Here is a 26,438-nt window from a genome sequence, read left to right on the forward strand (position 1 = left end):
CCAACTTACCTTTTGCGCCAACGAGACCCGGTCTCCCCTACTGGCTTTACTTTTTAAGAAAGAAACGTCATACGCGTTCCGCGCGTCGCGCAGCCGCGTCGCAAATGCGACGCTGGGCTAATCACCTTCGTTCGTCTCGCGAGGTGTCTGGTTCGCGACGAGGCGCGCGCCGTGCGTGTGAACCCCGTGGCCGACGGCGCGCCGTCGCGTTCGGATCGCGTCCGCGTCGCGCGCAAGTTTGTCGTGTTTCGCTACGCGGATTCGATGATGCGATACGTTTTCTCTAATTCGCACAGCCGCGACACAATATCGGGAGCGACGGGAGAGAGTCATCGGTCGCATTCGGCCGTTTTACGAAATACAAGTCGCGCGATTGAAAGTCCTGCGTCATTCGAAGTCATTGGCCGCCATCTTCGCCGCGTTACGTCGCGTTCGTTTGACTCGCTTGTCGCGCGCGAATGTCGTTTCGCCCGTCGGATTCACTGCGTCGGCAGCGGATAGCAAAGCGACGGTGACGATTAATCCGTCGCTAATAGTTCGTTGCGACAGGGATCGCCACGTTCTAGAACATTTTTACCGCCACAGAATTCGGATCACTGCAGAAACGATCGTCATTGCGCGCTACCTGCGCTTCCCATCGAAAGCGAATCGCATAATAGGATATTAATCTCGCGTAAGAAAGTTTCGTGTCTTGGAGAATACGTATCGCCATGACAACAGTGAGATCTTATCGACTACATCGACCAGATAGAAAGGACAGCGTCGCAAGCAACGACGAGAGTATTTGATAAGAGGATTTGACAGACACCGAAGGATTTACGACAAGGATGCAACGATCGGTGAGTGAGACTTATTGAAAGGATAACAGACGTGAAACTTTTTTATAAAATTATGGAGGTAAGATTTAACAATTGAATAATTGGTTTTGAATAAATAATTTTTATGAATTTTTATGAGTTTTAAAATATTGACTAATAATTTTATTAAACAAGTACAATTTCTTTTCTAATTAATTTATGAGTAATTGTCATACGTATAAAGAATCAATAATTGAAAGTTATATTTGGATAGATGTTTCTCAATTTTAGAAATTAATTATGAAAAATAAAATTTTATCTGTTTAATTTTGTAAAAGAATTTTATTAAAATAAAATTAAAATAAATTTTAACTTAACTATGAAATAAAATCAAGAATTAACTTTATTTCGTATGAAAAGGGAAGAATTTCTAATTAAGTTGTTTTTATAATAATAATCATAATTCTTTTTTAAAAAGTTTGGTTAATTTAATTTTCTTGAAAAGAAATAAAATCATGAAATATGTTTATATGAAAAATCAAAGTTACATGTACGTTACATTAAATTAATAAAATTATCAAAAGTTTAATTTATATTATTTCAATCTATAATAATTATATTATGATAATATCGAATTTTTTGTTATTTCAAAAATTTTAACTAAATTATTTATATTTTTATAAATAAGAAAAAACATTTAATTTTTATATATGTATCCGACATAAAATTTATATAAAATTGTCTTTCACATTACATTAATTTTTTTTGAGGAAAAATCAAGTTTCAAAGTTGATTAAATAACCTCACGTTTTACGATTCATAAACGCAAATTATAAATATATTTTATATATTTTTTTTTGATAATCTATCTTGATAATACCTTCAACTTGTGACATACAATGTGTCATTTCATCTTGGTTCGTTTTAAATTTTTGTCTAATATTTATTAAATCGAGATCCTTTTTTCTTTTCTATTCTAGAATCAGTTTACAGAATTAGTTGTTTGCGACGTTTATGATTCTATAATTCCCAATTTATTTGGGAATTATCTTGTTGAATTATCTTTTTCACGAGTGATATCATATTTCCTGAGAAGCAGATTGCATTTCGACAATTTTGTCCATTAAATCCAATAACGTTCCCCGTCATTGTCATGATATGCATTAACGTATTATACATATTAACATACGTATTTGTAATTGCATAGCATGTATTTATTTATCATATAATATGGATGCTACGCAAATATTGTATTTCGCATTTGCAGGTTTAACAATTACATCTGTTTTATTGTAAACGCATCAGGATAAAATTATTATTTATAATTTTTCTCTAAATCTATTGAACAATTGATTGTGCAATTATTTATTTATTTCGTTTTATTGTATCTTGTAATATTTGCATATTTAATTAAAAGAATTACGTATAAATCTTTCCATAAGATATAATGACTGTGATTATATAATCGCTGAGTGATATCGAAATGACTTCTCTTTTTAATTGTTCATTTAATTGTTCAGCTAACTATTTGATGTATACAAATATAATTCAAGTATCCTAAAATTATATTTGTCAATTTTTTATTGTCGCTAAAATTTGTGCATTTTGTTAATTGGTAAAAAGGCGTTTGACCCTTGGCAGGAGTTCACCACCCTTCGAAACAATCAGTGGCTTCCGGCGTGTCGCGCCTGTCTCTGCCTGTGAATCATTTTGATACTTCTGTATCAATGTTTTTATCCGCCGTTTTATTTAATATACTCATCAGGCAATATTTTTTTCACCGCGCTATTTGTCATTGTTCGCCTGACCTGTTCATTATCTCCTGCTCTCTTCCTTTTATCATTGACACTTTAATATCATGTCATTTAATGATTTGGCTACTTCATACGATTTCATGAGTTTCTGTAGCCAAAAGTGCAAATATTTTTCTTTTTCTTGTACTTTAGAAGGGAAGTGTCGTGCTAGATTCGCGAACACGTTATATTTTCAGTTTTGAATTTTTGGTATAAAAAATCTGAAATTTTTTTTATTTTGATGTGCTAATTTCACAGATACCCAAAAAGTAAAACCTGTGAAGTTAACACGATATTCTATTAATATAAAGAAAATAATGACAGTTCCAGTAGCACACTCTCTCTCTCTCTCTCTCTCTCTCTCTCTCTTCATAGTTTTACAGTTCCTTATAAAAGTAAAAAAGAGTTTCGCATTTGTTATGAAAATTGGAAAAGTAGCTGCCGGAACTCAGTTTTAAATGATTAGATGACTAGAACATAGAATTAGAACTAACGAAAAATATCACTGAAATTGCAATAAATTAACGGTACGACACATTTTATCGTGATGTCTTCTATATTTAAATCTATTAAAATTGGTAATTGTTGGAATTTTCAAATTACATATTAGTATAACTGGAGCAGTACTACGGGATTTCCCTCTCTTTTTTCTCTCTCTTTCTTTATTTTGCACGGTTTTATGAGATTGTAACTACAATATAATAGAGAAATTTTATTGTACAAAGGTGCAATGTAATTATACATGTCTGCTTAACAAAATTAAAAATTGCAAAGGAATTAAATAATTTTTCTCTTTATGATAAAAATTATTAATATATTAATATAAATTGATTTAGTATAATTATAAAGTAACTTTGATGAAAATTAAATAATTATATACATACAATTAAGATTATAATAAGTTTTAAAGAAATGTTTCTTTTAAGATAAGTATCAATTTAAGCAAAGGTAAAGTTTGAATCCCAGATTAACCTAGAATAATTTAAGTTGAAACAGTATTATATATATACGTAGATTGGTGTAATTAGTTCTTATTTCAAGCTCGTCTTAAGTAATGTCTTAAGATGCTAATACAGTTCCGTGGACGGTATTCGTAGTCGGATTTTAAATTTAGGATCGTAAATACAATCTTAAGATTAATGTCATAAACTATAATTAGAGAGCCGTATTAGCATCTTAAGACATTACTTAAAACTGTCTTAAAATGAAAACCGACTATGAATATCGCCCAGAGAACCGTATTAGCATCTTAAGACATTACTTAAGACGGTCTTAAAATAAGAACCGACTATATTGGCATGTGATTAGCTTATGACACCTTAAGATTGTATTTAAGATGGTTTTAAATCCGTCTATGAATACCGGTTGTAGATTTAATCGTGTGAGATATAAACACTTTTTGATCGTTTCTACTGAAAAAGATAGAAGGGTTAAATTTAGATTTTACTATTCGCGAGAGTCAGTGTCGTGCCGATTACCGTGGCACCCTACCGGAGGGGGCCTCTTCCGGCGCAGCACCCACACGTCTTCGGCAGGATGAATCCGTCGCGGGGCTTATCTTTCAGTGCGTACTTTTATCTCGCGGGAAGCGGCTGGTCGTTGGCCCACACAGTACTCGTTGCCTTAGCCGGCCATTCATCGCGCGCTGTTATATGTTGTTGATGATGGGCTTTCAAAGCCCACCGATAATATCCGCAAGCGTTTCGGGTTCGACGCGCTTTATATGCAGATTAATTAGTCGATATCACTGGGCTATTATCAAACGTCTATGACGACACGACTTCGCGTAACTCGCCTTCCGAATGGTTCATTCCGGTTCGTTTAGTCTTATCCAAGCCTAATTTGAATCTCATAAATTTTACGTAAGAGTCTCATCCTCAGATAACAGCCTCATTTAAGAAATAAATTTAAATATCAATACTATAGTTAAATATAAGTGTCATGACTCTGAGTAATTAATTAATTTTGTTACGATCGTTATCATTAAGTCATGGAATATAGGTGTAACTTAATTAATTAATTAAAGCTTAAAAAATTAAAACTTAATTAATTAAAGTAATTAATTTATTAATCACGCGGCTTGCGCTCTAATATTGTATGTTTATTAGATACTTGTGAATGATGTGAAAAATATATTAAAAACTCTTAAAATATCTACGTTAAAATATTAATAATAACGAGTAATATTGTAATGAAATACAGTTATAAATTAATATTTAACAAAGTCAGATTATAATATAATTGCGTTAGTAATTATAATATCAATTGAATTACTGTCACTTGTGGTGTATCATTTTCGAGCTTTGCAATTGAGCGGATTTTAAAATCAATAAGAGAGAGAGAGAGAGAGAGAGATAGAGATTTAACTCCTATATATGTATGTAATAAAATATAAACACATGTAATATATTATATCTATATGTATATTCATATGTTTATTATATGATTAGACAAATCTGTCTTTCATGCCATAATTGAAAATAACACATCAGATTTTGTTATTTTCAATTAAGGCATGAAAGATAGATCTTTTTAAGAATAGAAGGAACTATATAGATAGAACCTCAAGAAAAACTCTTTAATATTTCAAATATAATTGTTCTATATACGTAAATGTCCAGTCAATACGTTTCTTGTTATATACAGTATCGATCGTATTCTAATTAGCATGTGGAGTAGAATTAATTTCGCCTTGTTGTTGTATCGATCGCAAATGGAAGGGAATAGAGGGTCGGGAAAAGGACAAGATCTCCTGCGTATCATTAAGGAAGGATCAGGTGCGTTCGGCAGTCGTTCGTTATTAAACTCTCATATATCCCCCGAAGTATTCACTCGTGTGTTCATATACATATATATGCATACGTAGGAGAGAATTACGGAAAATGTCACGTATTTTATTAAGCTTACCCTCGTTTTTCGAACGCACACACTGCGTGCTCTCGCATTTCCATTTTATTTACATCGGAATTACTTTCTTCCCGCGGGCGAATTTTTCCCCGTTTTTCTCGGCAATATATTTTCCATGCTTTAATGTGTTTGTCACGTTACTCGCCTACGAAAAACGCATTAATTTTTCTTCTGTTTTGATCAAAAAGATAATCTAATCGCAAAATGTAGAATATTATTTGATATTAAAAATTGATTATTCAGTAATTTGAAATCAGATAAAATAATGAATATTATAAAAATATAACAATAATATAGAAAATAGAAATGAAGAATTAAAGACTAGAAGAATAGAAATAAAGAAATAGAAGGATAATGGATGAAGATATATAAAAATAGCTTATTATAAAGATAGTATATGTGCAAAAATAATAGAAATAATTTAAAGCGGAATTCATGATTAAAAGAAAATTTGGAATTATTATTTTCTATAATACAATTAATATAATTTATTAGGATTATTGTCTATAATCCTAATAAATATATCATTAAAAATATAATATAATATATCATTAAAAATAATTATTACGAATCAAACAGAATAAGTAATTATTCCATATTATACCATTTACAAAAATTTCGTTAATTTAAAAGTACATTTTAATTTAATTAATAACTTTATTAATCTCTAATGTGTGTTAATTAATGCTGTTAAAAAAGAAAGAGAAGACAAATAAAAATTTCGAGAAAATGTGGAAAGCACATTTCAAATGAACCCAAGGAGTAACGAAAGAATAGATCTAATAAAAAGCCACAGTCTCTCTCGTGCACCTTTATTTGCATTTGTGTTCATGCCCGACTTATCTTTTTCCACACGTGCAAGCTAATGAATTTTCCGAACAACGTCATGCTGCACGGTCCTTCGCTCGGGTGACGAATAATAGCCCGGACTCACACGAAGGGCACATAATTCTCCATTTGCATTTCCAGGGTCGTCCGTTTTAATAGAATCGATCCTAGGCAGTCCCGAGAGAGTACGTTGTTTATCTTGTCAATTCAACAAATCGCTTTTATCATTTTTGAGTACGCCGTGCGACACCGGAACACGCATGCCACCCGAATACCCGTTCGCCAACGCTTACGAACATGGGCCCTCCATTCCGAGAACAAATGAGAATGAGTGGGTGTGCGGAAAGAGATGGAGGCGACGAGGAGTCCCTGGAATTTTTAAAGCTTCTTTTAAAATGTTATTATAATTTGTAATGTGTAGTAATTGAGTTTTCAAAAAAATACATACACTCTGGAAAAAATACGAAATTTAATAAATATTTGTTCGAATTTAGTTTTAAGCAAATACTTATTAAATGTAAACTTATATTAATTTGATACAAAGACCATTATTTAATCATCATTTTTTTAATGACTAAATATTTATTTATTGTATAAATAAATGTTTACTTAATACTATTCAAAGGAATATGTAATAAGGCATGTATGTAGTAACATTTTTTCAGTGTTATACTTTTCATAATAATATTACTAATAATTTGCAACTTATTTTTTTGAGATAAGCATTTATGAAAATTTAGCGGTTTACGTTTTATGAAAATACATATATTATTATTTCTTATTAAAATAAAAAGTATCGTGATACATTTCGGATGTAAAATTAAACGATATAAAAGAATTGGAATTGTGTAACTGTCACATTTAGAATTATAAAAAATTAAATAAGTCAGGTAAGACTAAGTGAAGAGCAAAATTTTAAAAGGTGATCAATGATGAAGCGCAAGATCGGGAGATAAAAGCGAATAAGCCCGCTTCATTACACATTACTGCTCCTCAGATTCCGATATTTCTTCGGTCTCTCTTCCTTTTCCTTTAAATTAAGTAGGAAAATTCTAAGTCTCCGTGTCGGGCAAAATTACTTTCGCGGCTACTGGAATACGGAAACTTCGAATTTATGTAAGTCATACGTTCCCTTTGGCGCATAACGAAGGATATTATTTAGGAGAAAAAGGCGAAAATTCTTGAGCAAACGCCAAGGTACGCGTGGGATTTCTATCTTTACATTCTTTTATTTTAATTCGACATCTGTTTTAATGGCATCGACATTAAATTTAGAATTCGCACCATTCATGAAAGATATATTAATATTTTCTGAAGATACGTTGAAAAATCGTTCAATTTTGTAGCATGGCTAGACTCTTAATTTTCTACATAATTATTACAATTATGCAGGATGTCCTAGAGATTCACCGCTTTTCATTCGGTTTTTATTTGAATTCCACGAAGAATTTAATATTACTTCCTCGCTATTTAATTTTTCTTGTTAAATATTATATCTAGATAATTACAAAGTTCAGATAATTGCACTAATGTTACAAAGACGTTTTATTATGCATGTAATTTTCAATCATTTTTCTCAAACATCGTGCATATAAATTGCACTGCGTATAACTTTGGTCTTCTGAGACCTGACATACTTTTTAGTGGATATTGGATAGAAATGTTTTTACAATTATGTTTTTACAATTATCTTTATAATTACCATTGCATACGTTTATCAAGTGTTGCAAAGTGCAAACACCTGCATGCTCTTATTATAATTAACTCATTTATTTAAACTGTCATCATAATTTTTCGAAAAATTCATGATGATAAACTTACAAAATGATATTAATTTAAAACTAAATAGGGAATCTCTATATATTTCTCCATTGCTGTAAGTATATAAAATTAATGTCGCAATATAAAATGTGGTATATAAAATAAATCTACGCAAATAAAATTAATTTTTCATTTGCTACAATAAACATGAAAATAATAAATAGCAGTAAAATGATAACAGTTATTCAATAAATGTAAATTTATATTAATAGCATTAATGAAATATTGTTGTACAAATAAATAAATAATCCAATGGAATTTTGATAAATTTCGTGTTAAACGTTGCAGAAATTTTACTGATTTGAAATAAATGAGGCAAAAATATTGCAAAAGTTATTATCCGTTTTTAAATAAACAGAAGTCTCGTGTTAAACGGATTATTGATATAAATTATAGATATAAAATGAATTATCCAGTTCTATATATAGAGAATTTGTAGCACGTATATTTTTTACTTACAGTGAACACAGGAATCGAAGTTTGTCGATTCGCGCGTGTCGTGATCATATGTTCGATCTAGCAATTCTTTCATCAAGCGAGATAGATATAAAGAAAAGGAGAAATTGAGAAAGAGAGAGAGAGAGAGAGAGAGAGAGAGAGAGAGAGAGAGAGAGAAATACTATGTTGCTTCCTTTAGGAAAAGGACTCTCTTTCCTTTTCTTTTTCTCTCCCAATTGCGAGCGGGACAAGGATGGATTCTCGTAAAGAGAGAGGGCAGCGGGAGAGGTGGAGGCACCACAGAGTGGGCCCTCGAAGGAGACGGGCGTCAGTCGCGCGGCACGCGGCGCGCTGTTCGCATGTGGGTGTTTCTCTCTTCGAAAGGGGTGCACAAGTGCGTATTCGCGATCCTCCTGGGATTAACGCGATTGATCTCGCCGCCGGGAGCAGGAAATGACGTCGTCGTCGGCGGCGCGGAGATGATAGCGCAAACCGCACCGATTGCAGCATTGTACGTTCTCGAGCTTTGTTCGAACTATAGCTGATCCCTGATGCAATTGCAACGTTATCGTATACCGTCTGCGAATGTCAGGCTCAAAATAGTCATTTTGGTTCCATGCTATGGAAATTATCGTAACGATTAATTCAGCATTGAAGAGATATTTAGCGTAGTGTATCAGCTATTGCTCCCAAAAGTCTGTTTTTTTTTAAATTTAAGTATATAAATAAATCTCTGAGTTTCTTAACATGTTTTTTTTTTATCGCAGAATGTAATTTATAATCTTATTAAAATAATGAAACCTATAAAATTTGCACAGAGTCTTGTACAGTAATTTTAGAGTGTTGATGAATGATATTTTTGTAATTTTAGAGCGTTGATGAACGATATTTTTGAATTTTATGAATAAATTAGAAATTTTTATTAAAGGATCAAATAAAGATAATATTTTATAGAGAAAGAACGTTGCCTTTGCATTGAGATTACGAATAATAATTAAACGAAAAATGAAGAAATTGTGCGCATGTGAACGTGTGCATGTGTACGCATGCTAAATGCGTGGGAGAAGAGAAGGGAAGGGAAGCGAGGGAGGAAACGTATTGCATTTTTTGTGTATATCGGCCTTGGATGTGCGAACGGAAGCGCACGGCGCTTGAATTTGGGATCGAACTTTTTTCGCAATGGACGGAAGACATGTTGCGAATTGTGCCGCGTCACGTTTTAAAATTGCAAGCCAAAACCAGAGTTAGTTCCCTCCAAATAAAATTGGTTTGTTGACGACAAGAGCTTAGCTTGTGCCAATATTCACAAAAAAATGGATAACACAATTTCCAAAAGTGAAATAGAATTTCTTTTTTTAAAATCTTGCCAACGCACAGCGAATGGGAATTTGTTTCGCAAATAAAATATTTTACGAAAAATATGTACGTGAATCTGTCTACAAATCTATTTTGAACTTTTGAAACTATTGATTTTAAAAACAATAAAATGTATACATTTTAATGTATAGAAGAGTCTATAATCGTTGAAAGTTAAACGAGCGAAACTGGTGAATTAAATTACAAGAACTCAAACGAGAATGAAATCTCGTTTAGTAGTTAATTTTAAATTTATACTCCGCTTTTCTCATAGAATTCCGATCTTAAATGTGATTTTAAAGCTATTTAACAAGATTAATTAAAGACTAAAGAACGAATACAAACTTAATTACTGATAGATTATTTTAAGGCAATCTTATAAAATTAATTACTAAATAATATTAATCGTGGAAACGTAATCAAGCTATGAATAATTGAGTAGGTAAATCACATCATTGCGTGATAAGCGTTGAAAAATACTTGTAAGCATAGTGCAGATGAGAATTCTTTCACAACAAAAAGGTTGTAATAACAACGGTATCTTTGATACAGTCTCGGTATAGCGACGGCACGTCATCAGGGTTTCGATTTAGACGCGATTAGCATATGGAGTGAATTATTTGCACTAGCTGCGCACCGGGAAACCCCCTGAGTGCTAGCCAGGTTGATTCATGTCGTAAGGTGCGCGCGATATATTTCACGGTCTAGGTTCAAGAAACGAGTACAACTTTAATGCAGGTAGATAGATGGCTCGGTTAGGAGAATTTGTGATCTATAATATAGTACTCTACTGCAGTGCTTCTCATACGTTTTGCACGTTTTGTCTCTTTTTTTCTCTTTTATTTTCCTTTAAAAATATATGAGGATATTAATATTTAAAATTAACTCTTAAAAAAAAGCACAAAACGACATATATAGAAGAGAGTATAATAATTTCCAAATGTTTGTAACTTTGATAGCGTTTTTTTTTTATGTAGACGTAGGTCTCTACAATTTATTTTGAATAAAATAGTAAGAGATAAATGTAGGGCATAAATAAAAAATCATAATTATCTGATGCACAAAATCATATGAAAGTATATAGAATCCAATAAAATTTGTTACATTATCTGACTAAAATAAGGAAAATAAAATCAGATAGTAATTATTTAGAGATTGGACAAATTTTTATGTTTGCTAAATTCTTCAGAGTAGAATTGTTTCGAAATATTATTGTAAGTAGCATTATAAACCGCCGGATAAGAGAAAAGGAAAGACCTTTACAATTCAGAAAATATCCGCGCGAGTGGGCAGCGATGGCATCATGGCCGATTTTCTCTCTCTCTCTCTCTCTCTTGTTTTTTTTTGTTTTTCTTTCTCATTTTTTTTGCCGAAAGCAAAGAATTCTAGAAGACACAGATTTTCGTCTGGATACACAAGTTAGATACGAAAATAAATCGAGGAAAACGCGTTGATTGGATCTACAAATGAACTCGTTCGGTCAACAGATTAGATAAATTATGTTTTTTACGGTATATATTGAAATTGTTTGGCTTACTGACCAAACGCGCTCTAAGAAACTTGATACATTTACAATACGAGAAAGTAATTCAATGTTTTGTAAGTAATAACTAATTGATATAAAATTTATTGAGGAATTTTAAATGACTAAACAACTATCTTGATAATTTTTCCCGGACCAAGGAATATTTATGGAAACATTTGGGGTGCTTTTACCTGCGCGTGAAAATAAAAAAACAGTGTTTATCGACGATTTAGCATTGTTTTATAACATCGTATGTATAACATAGTGCGTTGTTGCACTTTGCTTTATGATATTATCGTTTTTTATTGTGCTCACACACACTTTTGCGGTTATATATATAGTTAAATAAAACTCTCTCCATTATTCGTTTTTCACGTTAAAAAACACGTGATACCGAGGTTTCACGCTAAATACCGCATTTCCTCCGAGAAATAATTCTTCTTAATTAATCGCATACTATTTTTTCATACACGTCAATATAGATCATTTATCCCTGGAGTACAATTTTCATTAATTTCTTCTTCGCGTGACAGTAATCGATTTTATGATAAAACGTAAAATTCGTAAAACTTGTAAAAAGGTCTCAACTTATAGTATTAACTTTAATTCAAATCAAAGAAATTAGGAATAATCTAGTTAAATAAATTCTTAATTTCTTATTATTTATTTCAACAGTACTTTTTACTGTTTAAAATTTTTTCCAGATTAATATTTTTACTATTAAATACAATGTTCCCTTCTTTTTGTGTGTAAAATTTGAAATTGTGTTCAATCGTCTCGTAATAATTTGTGAACTTACGGTATCAATTAAAGTTGGAATGGATCCAGCTGATGATCGAAAGAAATTACTTAAATAAAAATATTGCTCTGATGTATCTCATTAAGGTCTTCGACCGAGAGTCTCACTTCTTGTCTCCGCAGTCTTTTATCTATTGTGTTTATTGTGGAAAGAAAGAAAGACTCACGTCAATGCCCTGATAGGGAGATTGCGCAGTCCACTCAATCGCATTCTACCTGCATTCATTCGCTTTCGAGATCCATATATAATGCTTCTGGAAAATCCATTTAATAAAAGTTACTTTTAAAATCCTAATACAATAAAAGGATAATATCCTTTCAATTTGTAAATTCTTAAGAATTTCACACTGCGTTTTAAAATCCTCTAACTAATCTTGAATTGATTTTATTTTTGAAAAGAAATAGTAATTTGCAAATTTTCCTTTTTTTAATAGAATTACAAACTTTTGCATTCCGTGTCTGGAATCTTACAGATTCGCGAAAGTATCTTTACGATTTTACTTAAGATTGATTGTTTAGAACTCGTTTGTCTTATCAAGACATTGAGTTGCGAAGAAAAATCGTTGTTAGAGATGTAAGATGGAAATGGCGTGCATGTCACAAGCAGGGAAGCGGGCAGTACAGTGAAGAATGCCGGTGATTATCGAGACATGATGAAATGAGGTCATGCCAGCTCGCGTTGGCACGTTCCCCGGCGATAACGATTCTCCAGTTCTTTCGGTCCCGCGTGTGATCTTCCGGTTTCCGGTCGTCAGTCCGATCGGCTTTCCTTTATCTCATGTCCTCGTTCCCGGCATTTTTCCAACTATCGACCAATGACGATCGTTCTGTTTTTTCATTGATTGATCGCTTTCGCATTTTGCGTCCTTCATAAGATAATCTGTGTGAACCTTCAAGCTTTAACATGTTAACGGTCTGTTTATTACACGAATTATTATGTGAATGAGAAACACGCGTTATACAATTCAAGTCGATATAATCCCATTTAATATACACATATGCATTTATATGTATACTTAATTATCTAATTTAATGAAATAATCTACATTAGATTACTGTAGATTTTATGTTATCCATTAGAACTATGATTTGAATAATAATGATTAATTATTATTAATTAATAAATAAAAGAAGGGCTACGAGCCAATTATAATGTAAAATATTTAATAATTTAAAAATCGTACATACAAACGTTTCGACACCGATCGGGTTATTTTCAATGTAAAACAACAAGCAATATTACATAAATTATCGAAATATTCGGTCACATTATAATGTCCAGTAAAAACGTCGGTTATTTTGTATTCGCAATATGCGGTCCATATGTAAAAGTATCATAAAGGTGATCTCATCTCACTTTTCACAATTCTACAATCTTACAAATAAATAATAACTTGACATTGCATTACAGTTTAAAATTATCAAGTATGTACATTTTATATTAATTAAATTACGTAAATATATATACCTTGAATTGTCTTAGGCTCAGTTCCACAACTCACGGTTAACTCTTAACTGAGGTTCAACTTATTCATTGTCTCTTTCTAATTCTAGAATTGGAAAGAGATGAGAAAGAAGTTGAACCTCGATTAAGAGTTAACCGTGAGTTGTGGAACTGGGCCTTAATGTAAGTCAGACGCCGAGAGGAAAACGCAAAATTAACTAAGTTATATTTAATAAAAAGTAAGCCATAATACTATTGGAGAGAACATTTATCCTCGACGATGTCAAGCGACGTTATGACAAAAGGAAACAAGGAAATAGGAAAGATAATTGGAAGGGGACAAAGGACAATGTTAAGAAGGGGAAAGAGATTGAATAATGTTTAGATATGATTCTGGCAGAGATTTTGTGTCATTTTGTTTGTTTATCCCTAGTTATGTTTTTGTCATTTTATGTGAACCATCTCCGATATTAATCTCTTATTAAAAGAAGCTTCTCTGTCTAAAATTTCAACATTGCCCCAGTCGAAATTATGATTCTGGTCAATGCGGTGACTTGTAATCACCGTTGGAGATATTGACTTCTTATTAATCGGAGATATGTTCGTGCAATCTTGTCTTTAACTGTCTTTTGGTCTGACCCACATAACTAGCTTCGCAATCATCACAAGAGATCTTATAAACAACATTTTGATTGCATAAGGGATCCAATTATTAAATATTTTACATTATAATTGGCTCGTAACCCTTCTTTTATTTATTGATTTATTCTGATTGAGCCATATTAAGAATTAAATTATTATTAAATTAATGCGTTTATAGATAAAATATTCTACGATTTATTTCTTGTTTATAAATGTTTTTATAAATCTTTGAACTTCTTAAAATTTAGTACTATACACACATAAATATACGATACATATACATTACATGAAATTTAAATTTGAAATTGAATTCAAAACTGAAAATTGACTTGAATATAAGGGAACTAATCAATTCACGGTGGGACGAGATTATTTCTCTCCGCAACTGCAGGTGTAAGCAAGACGAAATGGATCGGACAGAATTCTCATCAAGAGTGCGCGCGACTTAATCTAGAGAAAATAGGATAAGATTTAATTATGTTTTCCTGACTTTGTTGTTACCTACTTTCGAGCATTCTCTTAATTCTTTTGAAGACTCATTCAACTTATTCTTAGATATGCGGCGTAAGGATTTCAAAGTTTTAACAATCTCGGAAGCGATCAGGATATAAAATAGAAAGAAATCCTTTTATTAATACGTATCGCATATGTATGTCGCACGTTTCTTTTTGACATCGTAGATTCAAGATTCTTCGATGGATTTGCGATTGATTAAAAAGAATTTTAGCAGATTTCGCCTTTTTTTACAATTTGATATAAAAAGATACGAAATGTTTTTTAATTTAATTTAATTATATTTCTTTTATTTTTATTGTACTAATTCGAAAACAAATTTTTCTTGAATCTACAATTTAAAGAAGCTTGTAATATGTAATATGCAAGCTTCTTTAAATTGGTATTTTTGCATATGCATTGCGATTTACCACATTGATTAATTACCTTTCGTGTATGTGTCACGTATGTCTGATTCATAAAAATTCGTGACATTCTTTCTTGGAGAACTCCCTCGGCTGAAATTCAACTTGATTCTCCTCTCTCCCTTCTATTTCTTCTAATATTTCTCAAAAGTGACGAGAAATCTGGGCTCTTCGGGACCATTAAGTCCGGCAATCGTTTATCTACCGCATACAAAAGAGCACTGTTTCGCGCGAATCGTCGAATGGTTCTTCTGGAACCGTACTCGGAACTAAAGGGTCTGATGATGTTTGCATACTTTTTGTCCTCACCTCCCCCAGACAGTTTCTGTCGAGGATGAATCTCGATTCGTAGCCGACATTCTTTTTCTTATTCTCTCGTCGTCACGCAACAATGATCCCGTGTCTTCGTATTATTTTGTGTGTTCAACACTTGGATCATTTTTTAATCAAATCCGACCTTTAATTGTAAATGAAATTTTAATTTGAGATCTAGTTATTGAACTGTTTAATTGAGTAAATTTACAGATAAATTAATGAGGTAGATTTTAAATTATCTTTCTAATTGTAAGTTAAATATTGGAATAAAAGTTCTGAGAGCTACAAACATTAAAATTCAAACGACTGTACAACTTTGTTAAAAATTAACGAAATTTAAATTTAAAAACAGGGGTTTAACTTAAAGTTTGAAATTTCTAATTTTCAAAGGTCACTATATGTCCCTTGAGTTTTTGTGAGTTTGATAATTTTTACATATAAAAAACGAGCTGAACAAAATAGGAAACTTTCTTCTCACTTTGTAGGCTTGTCACGCGCTCAAAAAAATCTTGCGAAAATTTTTGACTTTCTAACGTGAAAACTTAAAGTTTTCTCTATAAAATCGTTTTTTAAAAATATTTCTAAGATTTTTTGTTACTGAGTATTGCGAATTAAATAAAAGGAGCATTTTGACTTTGATTGCTCCTAAAGGTAAAAATCATTGCGTATCGCAATTAAAAATATAGATTCTTGAAGCTGGAACTTTGTTTTATCGAATAGTTAAAATTTTTTTAAAAACATATACATATAATACAAATAAGGAAGTGCTTTGTTTCCAACTCAATAAAAAATTTGGTTTACTACAATAAAGAAATGTGCTGAATAAGAATCGCTGTTTGCATATGCAAATACAGACATTTAGAATTGTAAATATTAATGATAGGATAGACATAGTATATATATATATATATAGGTTTCGATTTTTTGTTTCTAACGAGTTCTAACTGAACTTTACTACTGTAGGTCGGCGGATGGACGCGCCAGCCGCTGGAAAGCCCGAATCCGGAGGAAAGTACGAAGAAGCCGGTAATCACTGCCGTCGTTGTCATCGCCGCGGGCGGCGCAGGACTACCGAGTTGACGAAAGTTGGCCGATACGCGAGAAGAAAAAGGGAAAGGAAGAAGCGAATTAAGCAAGCAGCGAACAGCGACGCGAGACGCTCATTAGTTAATCACCGTCGTCGCGGTTAGTCGAGACGTAGAGGAAGACGAAGAAGAAGTGGGAAAAAAAGGAAGCAGGAGGAACACCCGTCGGTGGGAGGAACAATCGTATAGTGAGGGGAAAAGTTGGTTCGTCACTGAAGACATAAATGTTAAAAGACGTAGACGACGTCCAGTCACGCGAGCGTCCCCATCGTCGATAAATTCGACATCCTAATCGCGAATCCTATTCAATCATCGTGAGTAATTGTTCGGGAAATACACGATATCGATCGCGACGCGACAGTATTGCTGTCGTGAATTATTTCGCAAGTATTTTGAACAGATCGATAGATTACACAGTGGTATCGTTAAAAAAAAGTATATATTTTTTGTAAAAATACACTCGACAATATTCAAATACGAAGCCAACAAGTATTTATATTTTGGTTAATTTGTACTTTCCGGACACTTTGAAGAAGATTATTTGGCGATTATCTTGATATGATTGAGACTATTCGATGAGATTTCTACTTGGGTTACACCTCGTACTTTGATCATTCTAAATAAATTTTTTAAATCACTTGATAGAATCCTTAATTCGATTGCCTTGCGACAGTCCCGACAAAATCTAATAGACTGGCCAGTAGAATCTTGATCTTTTTACTACGCGCGCCTTGATCACCCCGAAGAGACTTGAAATCGCTGGTGAAATTTTTATCTTCGAATATTTCACGAATATTCCAAAGGGATTTAAAGAGCCCATCGATAATCGATAGCGGTATGTAATCCCGAGGGAAAGTACGATATAGTGCGGTTTATCGTGAGTTTGCGTAAAACTTTCCCTCGATCGTGAAGAATATCGATCTCTCGCGAGTGTTGCAAATTGTGTTGGTGATTTTCTTCGGGAAGCTGGACAGATGTGCTCCGTCGTGAAGATGATACGTCACGTAGTCGTCGCCGCCTTTCTCATTGTGCTCGCCAGCGGAGCGCCGGGATCTTCGATCATCTATGCGGATGACAAAGTGGTGAGTGGCTATTATTTTGTTATTATCTACGTTGACCGAATTTAGGTGAAGTAAGGAACAAAATATTACCTACGATGAAATATTCAGTTAAGTTATTTTTTTACTTTTATACAAATAATTAATTGATTACTATTTATAAAAATTGAATATCAAATATTGTAGAAAAATAATTTTTTTGAGAATCTATAAATTGTTAGAAAATAATATTGAAAGATAGAAAGTAGAAGATATAAATTTTTCTTATTTTCTAAATTTATATCCTCTATTTTATAACTTTTGTTACATCTTTGACAAATATCTTTTTATTGGTAATTTATTGAAAGAGATAATAATCTTTAAATAAATTAAATACAGTAAATATACATTATGTGAAAAATTATTTATGATAGAATGATTAAAAATTAGAGTTTGGAGATTATTATACATATACAATAGTGAATATGCTGATATGGTTTTTGTATACGGTTTCTGCAACGGTAATGCTTTAAAGGCCTGGCTGCTACAAGAGCCGTGTTTGACAGATGCAATGCTTGTATTGCTGCAAGAGGTGCACATTTCGAACAAAATCTTCATTAAAAAGTTTATAAATAAAATAATTAAAATAATAAATTAAATATATTTTTTTCTTTTTTCGTGATTTCCTGCGAAACAAAGCAAAAAGGAGCATATGTCTATAGGACTTTTTTTCTTAGTTTTTTACTCCTCTACACGCTCCCGAAGTTTTGCCATTTAATTTGGAAACACCCTGTATATTATATGCCATTTTTAATTTTGTTTTTTAAAAATATGTCAAAGTTAAGGTCATTGGAGGATAGTCCCTTATACTGCATAATTACTAAAAATATTTTTAATGTATTTAGTGCGCAATGCATTTATCTGTTTGTTAAAAAATTCTTTGTTCGTCAATATTACTAATTGTAAGTATCTCGTTGGATTGAGCAACAATCATTGTGAGCTATTGAATATTTTACAATTTTGCCGATCTCAAGCTTTCGTGATTTCAAATCGAATCGATCATGCTACATTTATAGAGATTACAATGAATATCATGAAATAATGTAAATGACGCTTGCACGGTGCTTTAATTATTATTCACCAAAAACCAGCCATATATTTAGTTGACAGTTTATAAATTATCGGTTATTAGGTATATAAATTCATATCTGAAAGTTATATCTATGCAGTGTCAGCAGAAAAATATTAAATGTGTTTTATGTAGTGATCTATATTTTTTTAATTATAGAATAATATTTTTAGAATAATATATACATATTTCGTAAAAGTAGAATACTTTATATTAATTGAAACGAGAAATTTGTTTTGTTCATGAAGTTATTGTATTTTATCTAACTTCTACAATATTGGAAATGTGTCAATACTTCCGAAAAGTAATTCCAGATTTTTAAAAAATTCCGATAGCTTAATTTTTTTATTTATCTAGGTTTTCGTAAATTGTATATATCAACGTTTTATATTATACTTAAGCTATATTTTACAATCGCGAGATGCAGAATCAGTTTTTCCTGCAGAACATTATATTTAAAAAAAAATTTATATCGTGTATTTTAAACGTAATAATGTAATTATACAGATAAATTAAAATTTACTTTATATCTATCGTACACGAACGTTTTTACAATATTTTCAATTTTCTCTTTAGATTTAGGAGAAATTACTGCTATTATGGCTACATCGGTATTAAATATTTCGTTTATAAAAATTTATTTTAAAAAGTATTCATTTTGAACTAATCTTTGTTAAAAACATTTGAGATTGCGATATTCCAAACCAGGATAAATGTTCAGTTTTCAATCACATGAAACAACAAATCCGATATATGAACTCGTGAAATTTAACTACATATTTTATTTTTTAACTACAAATTCCGTTTATACTTTTTGACATTAAATGCAATTGAATATGAAATTTTATTTTTTCAATTTACAAAATTTGCATGAATTATTATTTAAAACAGTGAATTAAATATCATGAACAGTTAAATCTTTTATACTTTAATAAATGAAAATATATTTATCCTTTTCGAATTAAACATTCGCGTGTTGAATATAGAAGAGATGTATAGAGTTTTTTTCGCTTTATTTTATTCTGGATAGTAGGAAAAAATCATCTCGAGCGTTTTTAAAAGAGAAAGTATGTCTCTTTTAATCTCGCTTATCTGTAATATCAATTGCATTAATTTGTAAGGCTACATGTACACAGATAGGACTTTGCGATATATGTTCATACTCATATTCGTAAAGAACTTAATATTAAGCAGAAGCTCGTAAAGCCGACTAGTTATGCGTCTATGTATGGGATATTCCGCAATAGCGTTCGGGTTTCCCTGTGGGCTTTGCGGTTCTACGAAGGACAGTACTATAGTATTCGATGAAATGTAACATTCCATATACTACGAGAATCGCTCATAGGTTTGTGGAAATAATTCATATACAAATCTACCTATAAATCGCGAATATATAATCTTGATTCCTCATATTAAATATTTATAAGGAAGAATTGCGTCAGTGAAAATTACAATAATTCCATTTGTATAGATTAAAATGTATAGCTTTGCAGTTTAATCTCTGATTTAAAGCTTACATGACTAAAAAGATATTTATAAAATTACAAGATTTATATTATATGGAAAGAAATCATATTTTTAACATGTTATGATTATTTATAATTCTCAGCATCTCAATGGATTTGATGAGATCCCCGGTGGAACGAATCGATCTTATACATATATTGGTAATTTTCTTCAATTCAATGCGGTTTTTAATGGAATATATAAATTTATCAAATATAAAAAAAAGATCTGAAAGAAAAGATCTGAGATCTGCAGAAATAAAATTTTCCATCGCAAAGCTTGGTGGCTAGGGAATTAATGGTACTGTGCGTACATCTCGTTCCGCGGCATTAACTTTTTCCGTTGGTTTCATGCGCTGCTTTATTGCGATATTAATGACTAGTAGGAGAACAAGCTCACTGCTCGCTAACAAGTATATTCCTCCCTTGGCACAAAAATATTTTCTCGTATTCAACGAAAGCCATCGCTTCATTAATTCGATCGATGTTCCGTTGGACATACGTAATCGTTTATATCTGCGTTCGTGCGATAATTATTCCCGTTAATTATCAAATTCCATTGGCCAGACGAGAGGTGAAATGTTTGAATTTTCAATTGTGCACTACCTACCGATAGTAGGAATTTATTATAGCGAAGAGAACTTTGTTGAAGCGAGAGCAGAAGCGCTTACGATGTCGTGACAAGTTAACATAGGTCCACAAAGGGAGCGGGAATTAATTGTACTTTGTGACACTTTAAGGTCTTAATACGCTGTGCCGCGTGTTTTTTCACAAAAGCGGAATATAGTAGTTCCACTTTCTTTCTTTTAAACCGTTTGCGTTAAAATTTAATTTACGTAATGTTTCTCTCCGTTTTCTAAAGCTTAATTGTGATTATGATTCATCTCGAGATCATATTTTAATTAAATTTTTATTCTATAAAGAAGATCTCTTAAATTGTTTCTTCTATGTGGTACCTTTCGCGATTAAGTTTTGAGTAATAATAATGCATAGCTGTTTGCTCCGCTTCTGCTAATTTATCATTGTGATTATAATTCATCTCGAGATCATACTCAACCTTACTATCGTGGGTCACTAGTGACCGAGCGATTTCTTACTTTTTCCTAACTTATGAATCTTTCGGTAATTATAACTTATACTACATTTCGTTATTTTCCAAAATAAAGTTTAAACATTTATTCTAGAAAGTTGAATGTATGTTTGTGAATTTTTAGAGACTTTTTGAACCATTTTGAATAGATGGAAATAGTTTTTAGTGATCCACGATGATAGAAATGAGACACCGAATTAAGTATGGTATTGTAAGGGTTAATTATATTTTTATTCTGTCTAAAGAAAATCTTTATCACTTGTTTCTTCTGATACTTTCCATGATCAAGTTTCGAGTGGTAGGTAATATTAGTTTACTGGTAATGTGGCGATCTCGTGTGTAAACAATAGGAGCACGCAATACGGAGTAATAAGTGCCAAACTTTTTCCACGAAATTCGGGAAATATTTCGTTTGATGAGTAATAATTAGTTAATTACACTTCTCGTATTTTAATATTATCAACTGTGCAGCGAAAACTCGTTATAGCTCTGTATGATATGTGTATTTTTTTCGCGTTATCCTTTCATCATGATGTGATAAAGCAAGAATTTGCGTGTAATTATGTGCCATTTAAAATGCCACGCGATCAGAGCTTCGTGGATGTATAATTTGTGCACGCGCGATCATAAGCTTTACGAGTGGCGAAAAGCAACGAGGGAACGAGAGAGAACGGGAGGTATCTAGTGACAGCAGAGATATCATGAGATATTTATCATTATTATTAGTTTATGTGATATTTGCGAGAGAGATTATTCCAGGTTCTAGATCGTATATTACGTTACAGTGCGTGAGAATGTCACAATGTGTGCTCTACACGTAATCATATACTCAATCACTTACAATTCGAAAACTATTGATATTTTCATATCAAAATTCTAGTCTTCAGAATTTGATATTTGAATTATTGTATAATAATTATGGGATACAAGAAACGGTAAATATTCAGAAAAGGGAAGTCAAGGTCATCGGAGATGGTTCCCTTTTTCTGAATATTTACCTAAGAAACTATATAAAATTGTATACAAAATTTAATTTAACAATTTTATAAAATCTAGTAGTAACAATATATGATATATTCCTGATCTAATATTTTTAATCTGAAGAAGCACATATTTATCTTAAAATTATAGTTCAATTTAATTAATTTACATTTGGATTAAATCTAGATTATTAATTATAAATGACTACATTTAAAATCTATTCAAATATATATAATTAATTAATTTATATTTAGTTTAAATTACTTTTTTTTAGAAAAAATTGATCTGAAATTAATTCAATAAAAAATAGGATTCTCCCTCTCTCTCTCTCAGTGTGAGTTAAATGTAAAGAAATATTTACGTAAAGTGCTTTGTATGCATTCTAACACAATACATTTTCCATAAAAGTTTTGAAACGCGTCACTCCCAAAAAAGTTAACGTGAAAATGCATTTCCGCTGCCGGATACGTTATACATTTGGTTTATTTCCGGTACACGATACATATTATATTTTCGATTCTTTTCGTGTAACTCGTCGGAACATTTCATACGGGACATTCTGCACATTTGCTATATCGCATTTAAAGTTTTTGACTTTTTTCTGTCTTTTTTCCTTACATTTGCTGCATTATGTTAGCATACAATATTTACATTCCAATAACATTTGCAACTGTGACTCATAAGTCCAAATGGATGAATACACTAAAAAAGATGTAAACGCAAAATTGCATCCGTAATCTCGCTCCGCTGAACTTATATACATTCGATGTATCTCATTGTTGCCGCATTGCGGGCATACTATTTGTCTCGAAGTAGAAAGCATTAAGTAAAATTCAAACAAAAAATAGATTGATTTTAAAACGCTGTAAGAAGAAAAAAGAAGAAAAGTTTTTTTTTATCAAATTTTTACCGAACAAGTTTAAGTTTTATGAATTTAGAAATAGAATAAGTACATCTTACCTTTTACAAACCTTGTATTCACATCTTTGTAACAGATTATCGTTAAGCTTATCGCTACGTAAGTTTTTAGTAATTTTGACTAATATAGTTTATTACAATTAATTAAAGTTCTTTTGAATTATTTATTTTAGTGGAATTTTTTGAACATGGACTGTTTGTATATTCAGTAAAATATAACAGACAACTATTTGAAGATTCAAACAGCGACAATAATTTAACGATTTTTTGACGATCGAGCGTTTTTACTTTAATTTGACATCATGAAATTATCTTAAACACATATTCTACACTGAAGAGGACCCAATATTAGGGTTGAAACGTCTGCATCACATTTTTTTAATATACATTTTGGATTACGTACGAACAACTAGTGTCGGCTTACATTTGGCAATTCCTTTTACATTAACGTATCTAATCGTTTAATTTATTTGGAGAGCATTTCATATTTAAAATTTATTGTTACCTTTTAAAGGTAACTTTAAATTATACATTAAATAATATTATACTTGAGATTCATAATGATGCGTAATTTATTAAAAATCAATTTTAATAAATTACGCATCATTATGAATCTCAAGTATAATATTATTTAATGTATAATTTAATATCATGTTATTAAAACGATTCGTCAGATATTGGATATTCCCTCTCATTTGATTACGTATATGAAGTTGGCACCCCCACCATAAAAAAAATTTGCACGTATGACATAATTAAGTGCTAATTATGTGCTAATTTATTGTTCTAATCCCGAATTTTGTGCTCCTTTCTATTCGCAGGAAATTTATTTCAAAAGTGGGAGTGCTGACTTTACGTTACGCTAGCACCCCCACATCCGTAAAACACTTACAGAATACTGTAAACAAAAAATAAATATACCAAAATTTTGGGATATTCTTAGAGCACATAAGTCTGGGAACATTTTAAGACCAAAATTGGCCCAGCAATTAATTGCCTTAAATCCCGATTTTGAATTTATTGCTCATCGTTTAAGGTAAAAAAGTGTACTTGTAGAGTGGCGGTGCTAGCTCGCGTACAAGAGTAAAGTACACGAAGGCAATTAATTGCTGGGCCAATTTTGGTCTTAAAATGTTCCCAGACTTATGTGCTCTAAGAATATCCTGATTCTAAATTCATTGCTCATTAAGTTAAGAAGATCTCATTAGAAATGTCGCGGTGCTAATGTACGTATAGCGACCGATATTGATCTGATAAATAATTATTCAAAATTCTCAAATTTTCAATGCAGTATCTTAGAGCACAAAAGTAGCATAAAATTTTGGTATATTTATTTTTTGTTTACAGTATTCTGTAAGTGTTTTATGGATGTGGGGGTGCTAGCGTAACATAAAGTCAGCACCCGCACTTTTGAAATAAATTTTCTGCGAATAGAAAGGGACACAAAATTCGGGATTAGAGCAATAAATTAGCACATAATTAGCACTTAATTATGGCATACGTGCAAATTTTTTTTATGGTGGAGGTGCCAGCTTCATATATGTCATTTGATTCACATTCGCTAAATACGACCATGATTCTGAAACATCCTAGAATCTCTGTAATTTATATACATACATAGCAAAGTAAATTTGTATTTTGTAACAGCGTGTCTCGTCATCGATTGGCATCGCGAATCTAATTTTTCTGAAAGGCTGCTTGTTGGTTTCCGCAACCGTAACTCTTGGCGCAGTCACAGACTCCTGTATAATTTTGCGTCAGGAAGGAAGCGACGGAGCCGTATCGAAAGCACTATCGCGTAATTCCCTCCAATCGGAAAAACAGAGTGTATCTCTTGCAACTACAGATAGAAGAGCAAAAAAAAAGGAAGGAAAGAGATTCCATTCGGCCGATCCGCCCGATAGGTCGTGTTGCTTCTACATTCGCTGCATTCGTTTGCATTCTCCGGCGAGGCGATAGAATGAAATGTATTTCTACCTCCGTGCCGTAAATTCTTTTTCTTTCTCATCGTATTTTCAATTCGTGAGTCGATATCGTCGAAGTGATAGAACGAGCTTCGGCCCCGACTACCGTGAAATTTTCGCGGCGGGATCTTCGCAATTCGCGTTCACAACAAATTGCATTGGGAAAAGATGCAACTTATGCAGAGATTCTCTTTTGTTCTTCGAACGATTGCGATTTGTCATGAGAGTAGTTCAAATCAAGTTGAAATTCTTGTCGAAAATTGGATACTTTATCTATTGAAGGCACGAAGAATCGCTTTGACCGAATATGACCTTTTTCATTTATGCGTGTTTAATTCTCGTCGATCAATTTTTACTTAAATCAATTAAACACTTTAGTCAATTAAACAATTTTTTCTCAGTGCTTGTTGCTACTATTATTACAATGTCTTTATTATCAAAGTACATACAAAAGTAGTTCGTACAAAAATAGAGAGAGAATTGTTGAAAAATATAGGAAGTGTTAAAATACTTAAAGATATTGATTTGACACAGTATATTTAAGTTACAGTTTACTAATTTTTCATTTACATAATATTTGCTCATTTTAATTTTTGCTTTTTTTTAGGCGATTTATTTACTATTATTTTTGCATATATTTCTAAATAATGATTATAGGCACATGTGCTATTTAAACAATAGCTCTTTGAAATCCCGTGATATACGTTTGATATACATCGTTAGTATGTTTGTGTAGTTTTGAATTATGGCTTCATGAATTATGGCCTCCGCCATACTCGTTTGTTCGCGCCTTATTAAGTGCAGCGCTCATCGCAATTCGGAAGCATGCGGCGTTTCATTTTCCGTTGTGTTTCCGCATCCGACGGTGCGCATTATTAACTTTCCTATTATCCTTAGAATTTCTACGCACTCTTGATGCGTATATGTAGAGGAAAGTTGCCGAATGCGTACCACTTAATCTATTTTTTATTATATTTTCCATTTGGCACTGTTTTATATGCAAATGAACATTAGAAATTATAGCTTGATGTTTTGGACGCTTATTATTACATGTTTAACTTTCAACCAATAACAAATTAGGGTAAGGTTGCCGAAATCGCATCACTTTTTACTTAAAGGCTCATAACTAAGAAATTATGAAGAATGTT

The 26,438-nt window shown here is 31.9% G+C and overlaps 1 protein-coding gene across 1 annotated transcript in view; it reads left to right on the forward strand.

Annotated features, from left to right (window-relative positions):
- Positions 1–8,930: 8,930 nt before the first annotated feature.
- The window catches only part of Mmp2 (Matrix metalloproteinase 2), a 183,090-nt gene continuing 165,582 nt past the window's right edge, over positions 8,931–26,438 (forward strand). Inside the window, exons 1-2 of the mRNA XM_018450308.1 lie at positions 8,931–9,095; positions 16,545–17,748. Of these exons, the coding sequence (XP_018305810.1) occupies positions 17,641–17,748 (108 nt within the window). The 5' untranslated portion in view covers positions 8,931–9,095; positions 16,545–17,640. The remainder of the gene's footprint in view (positions 9,096–16,544; positions 17,749–26,438) is intronic.

Source organism: Mycetomoellerius zeteki, unplaced genomic scaffold (assembly GCF_001594055.1).
Source record: "Mycetomoellerius zeteki isolate Tzet28-1 unplaced genomic scaffold, Tzet1.0 scaffold106, whole genome shotgun sequence".
NCBI lineage: Eukaryota > Metazoa > Arthropoda > Insecta > Hymenoptera > Formicidae > Mycetomoellerius > Mycetomoellerius zeteki.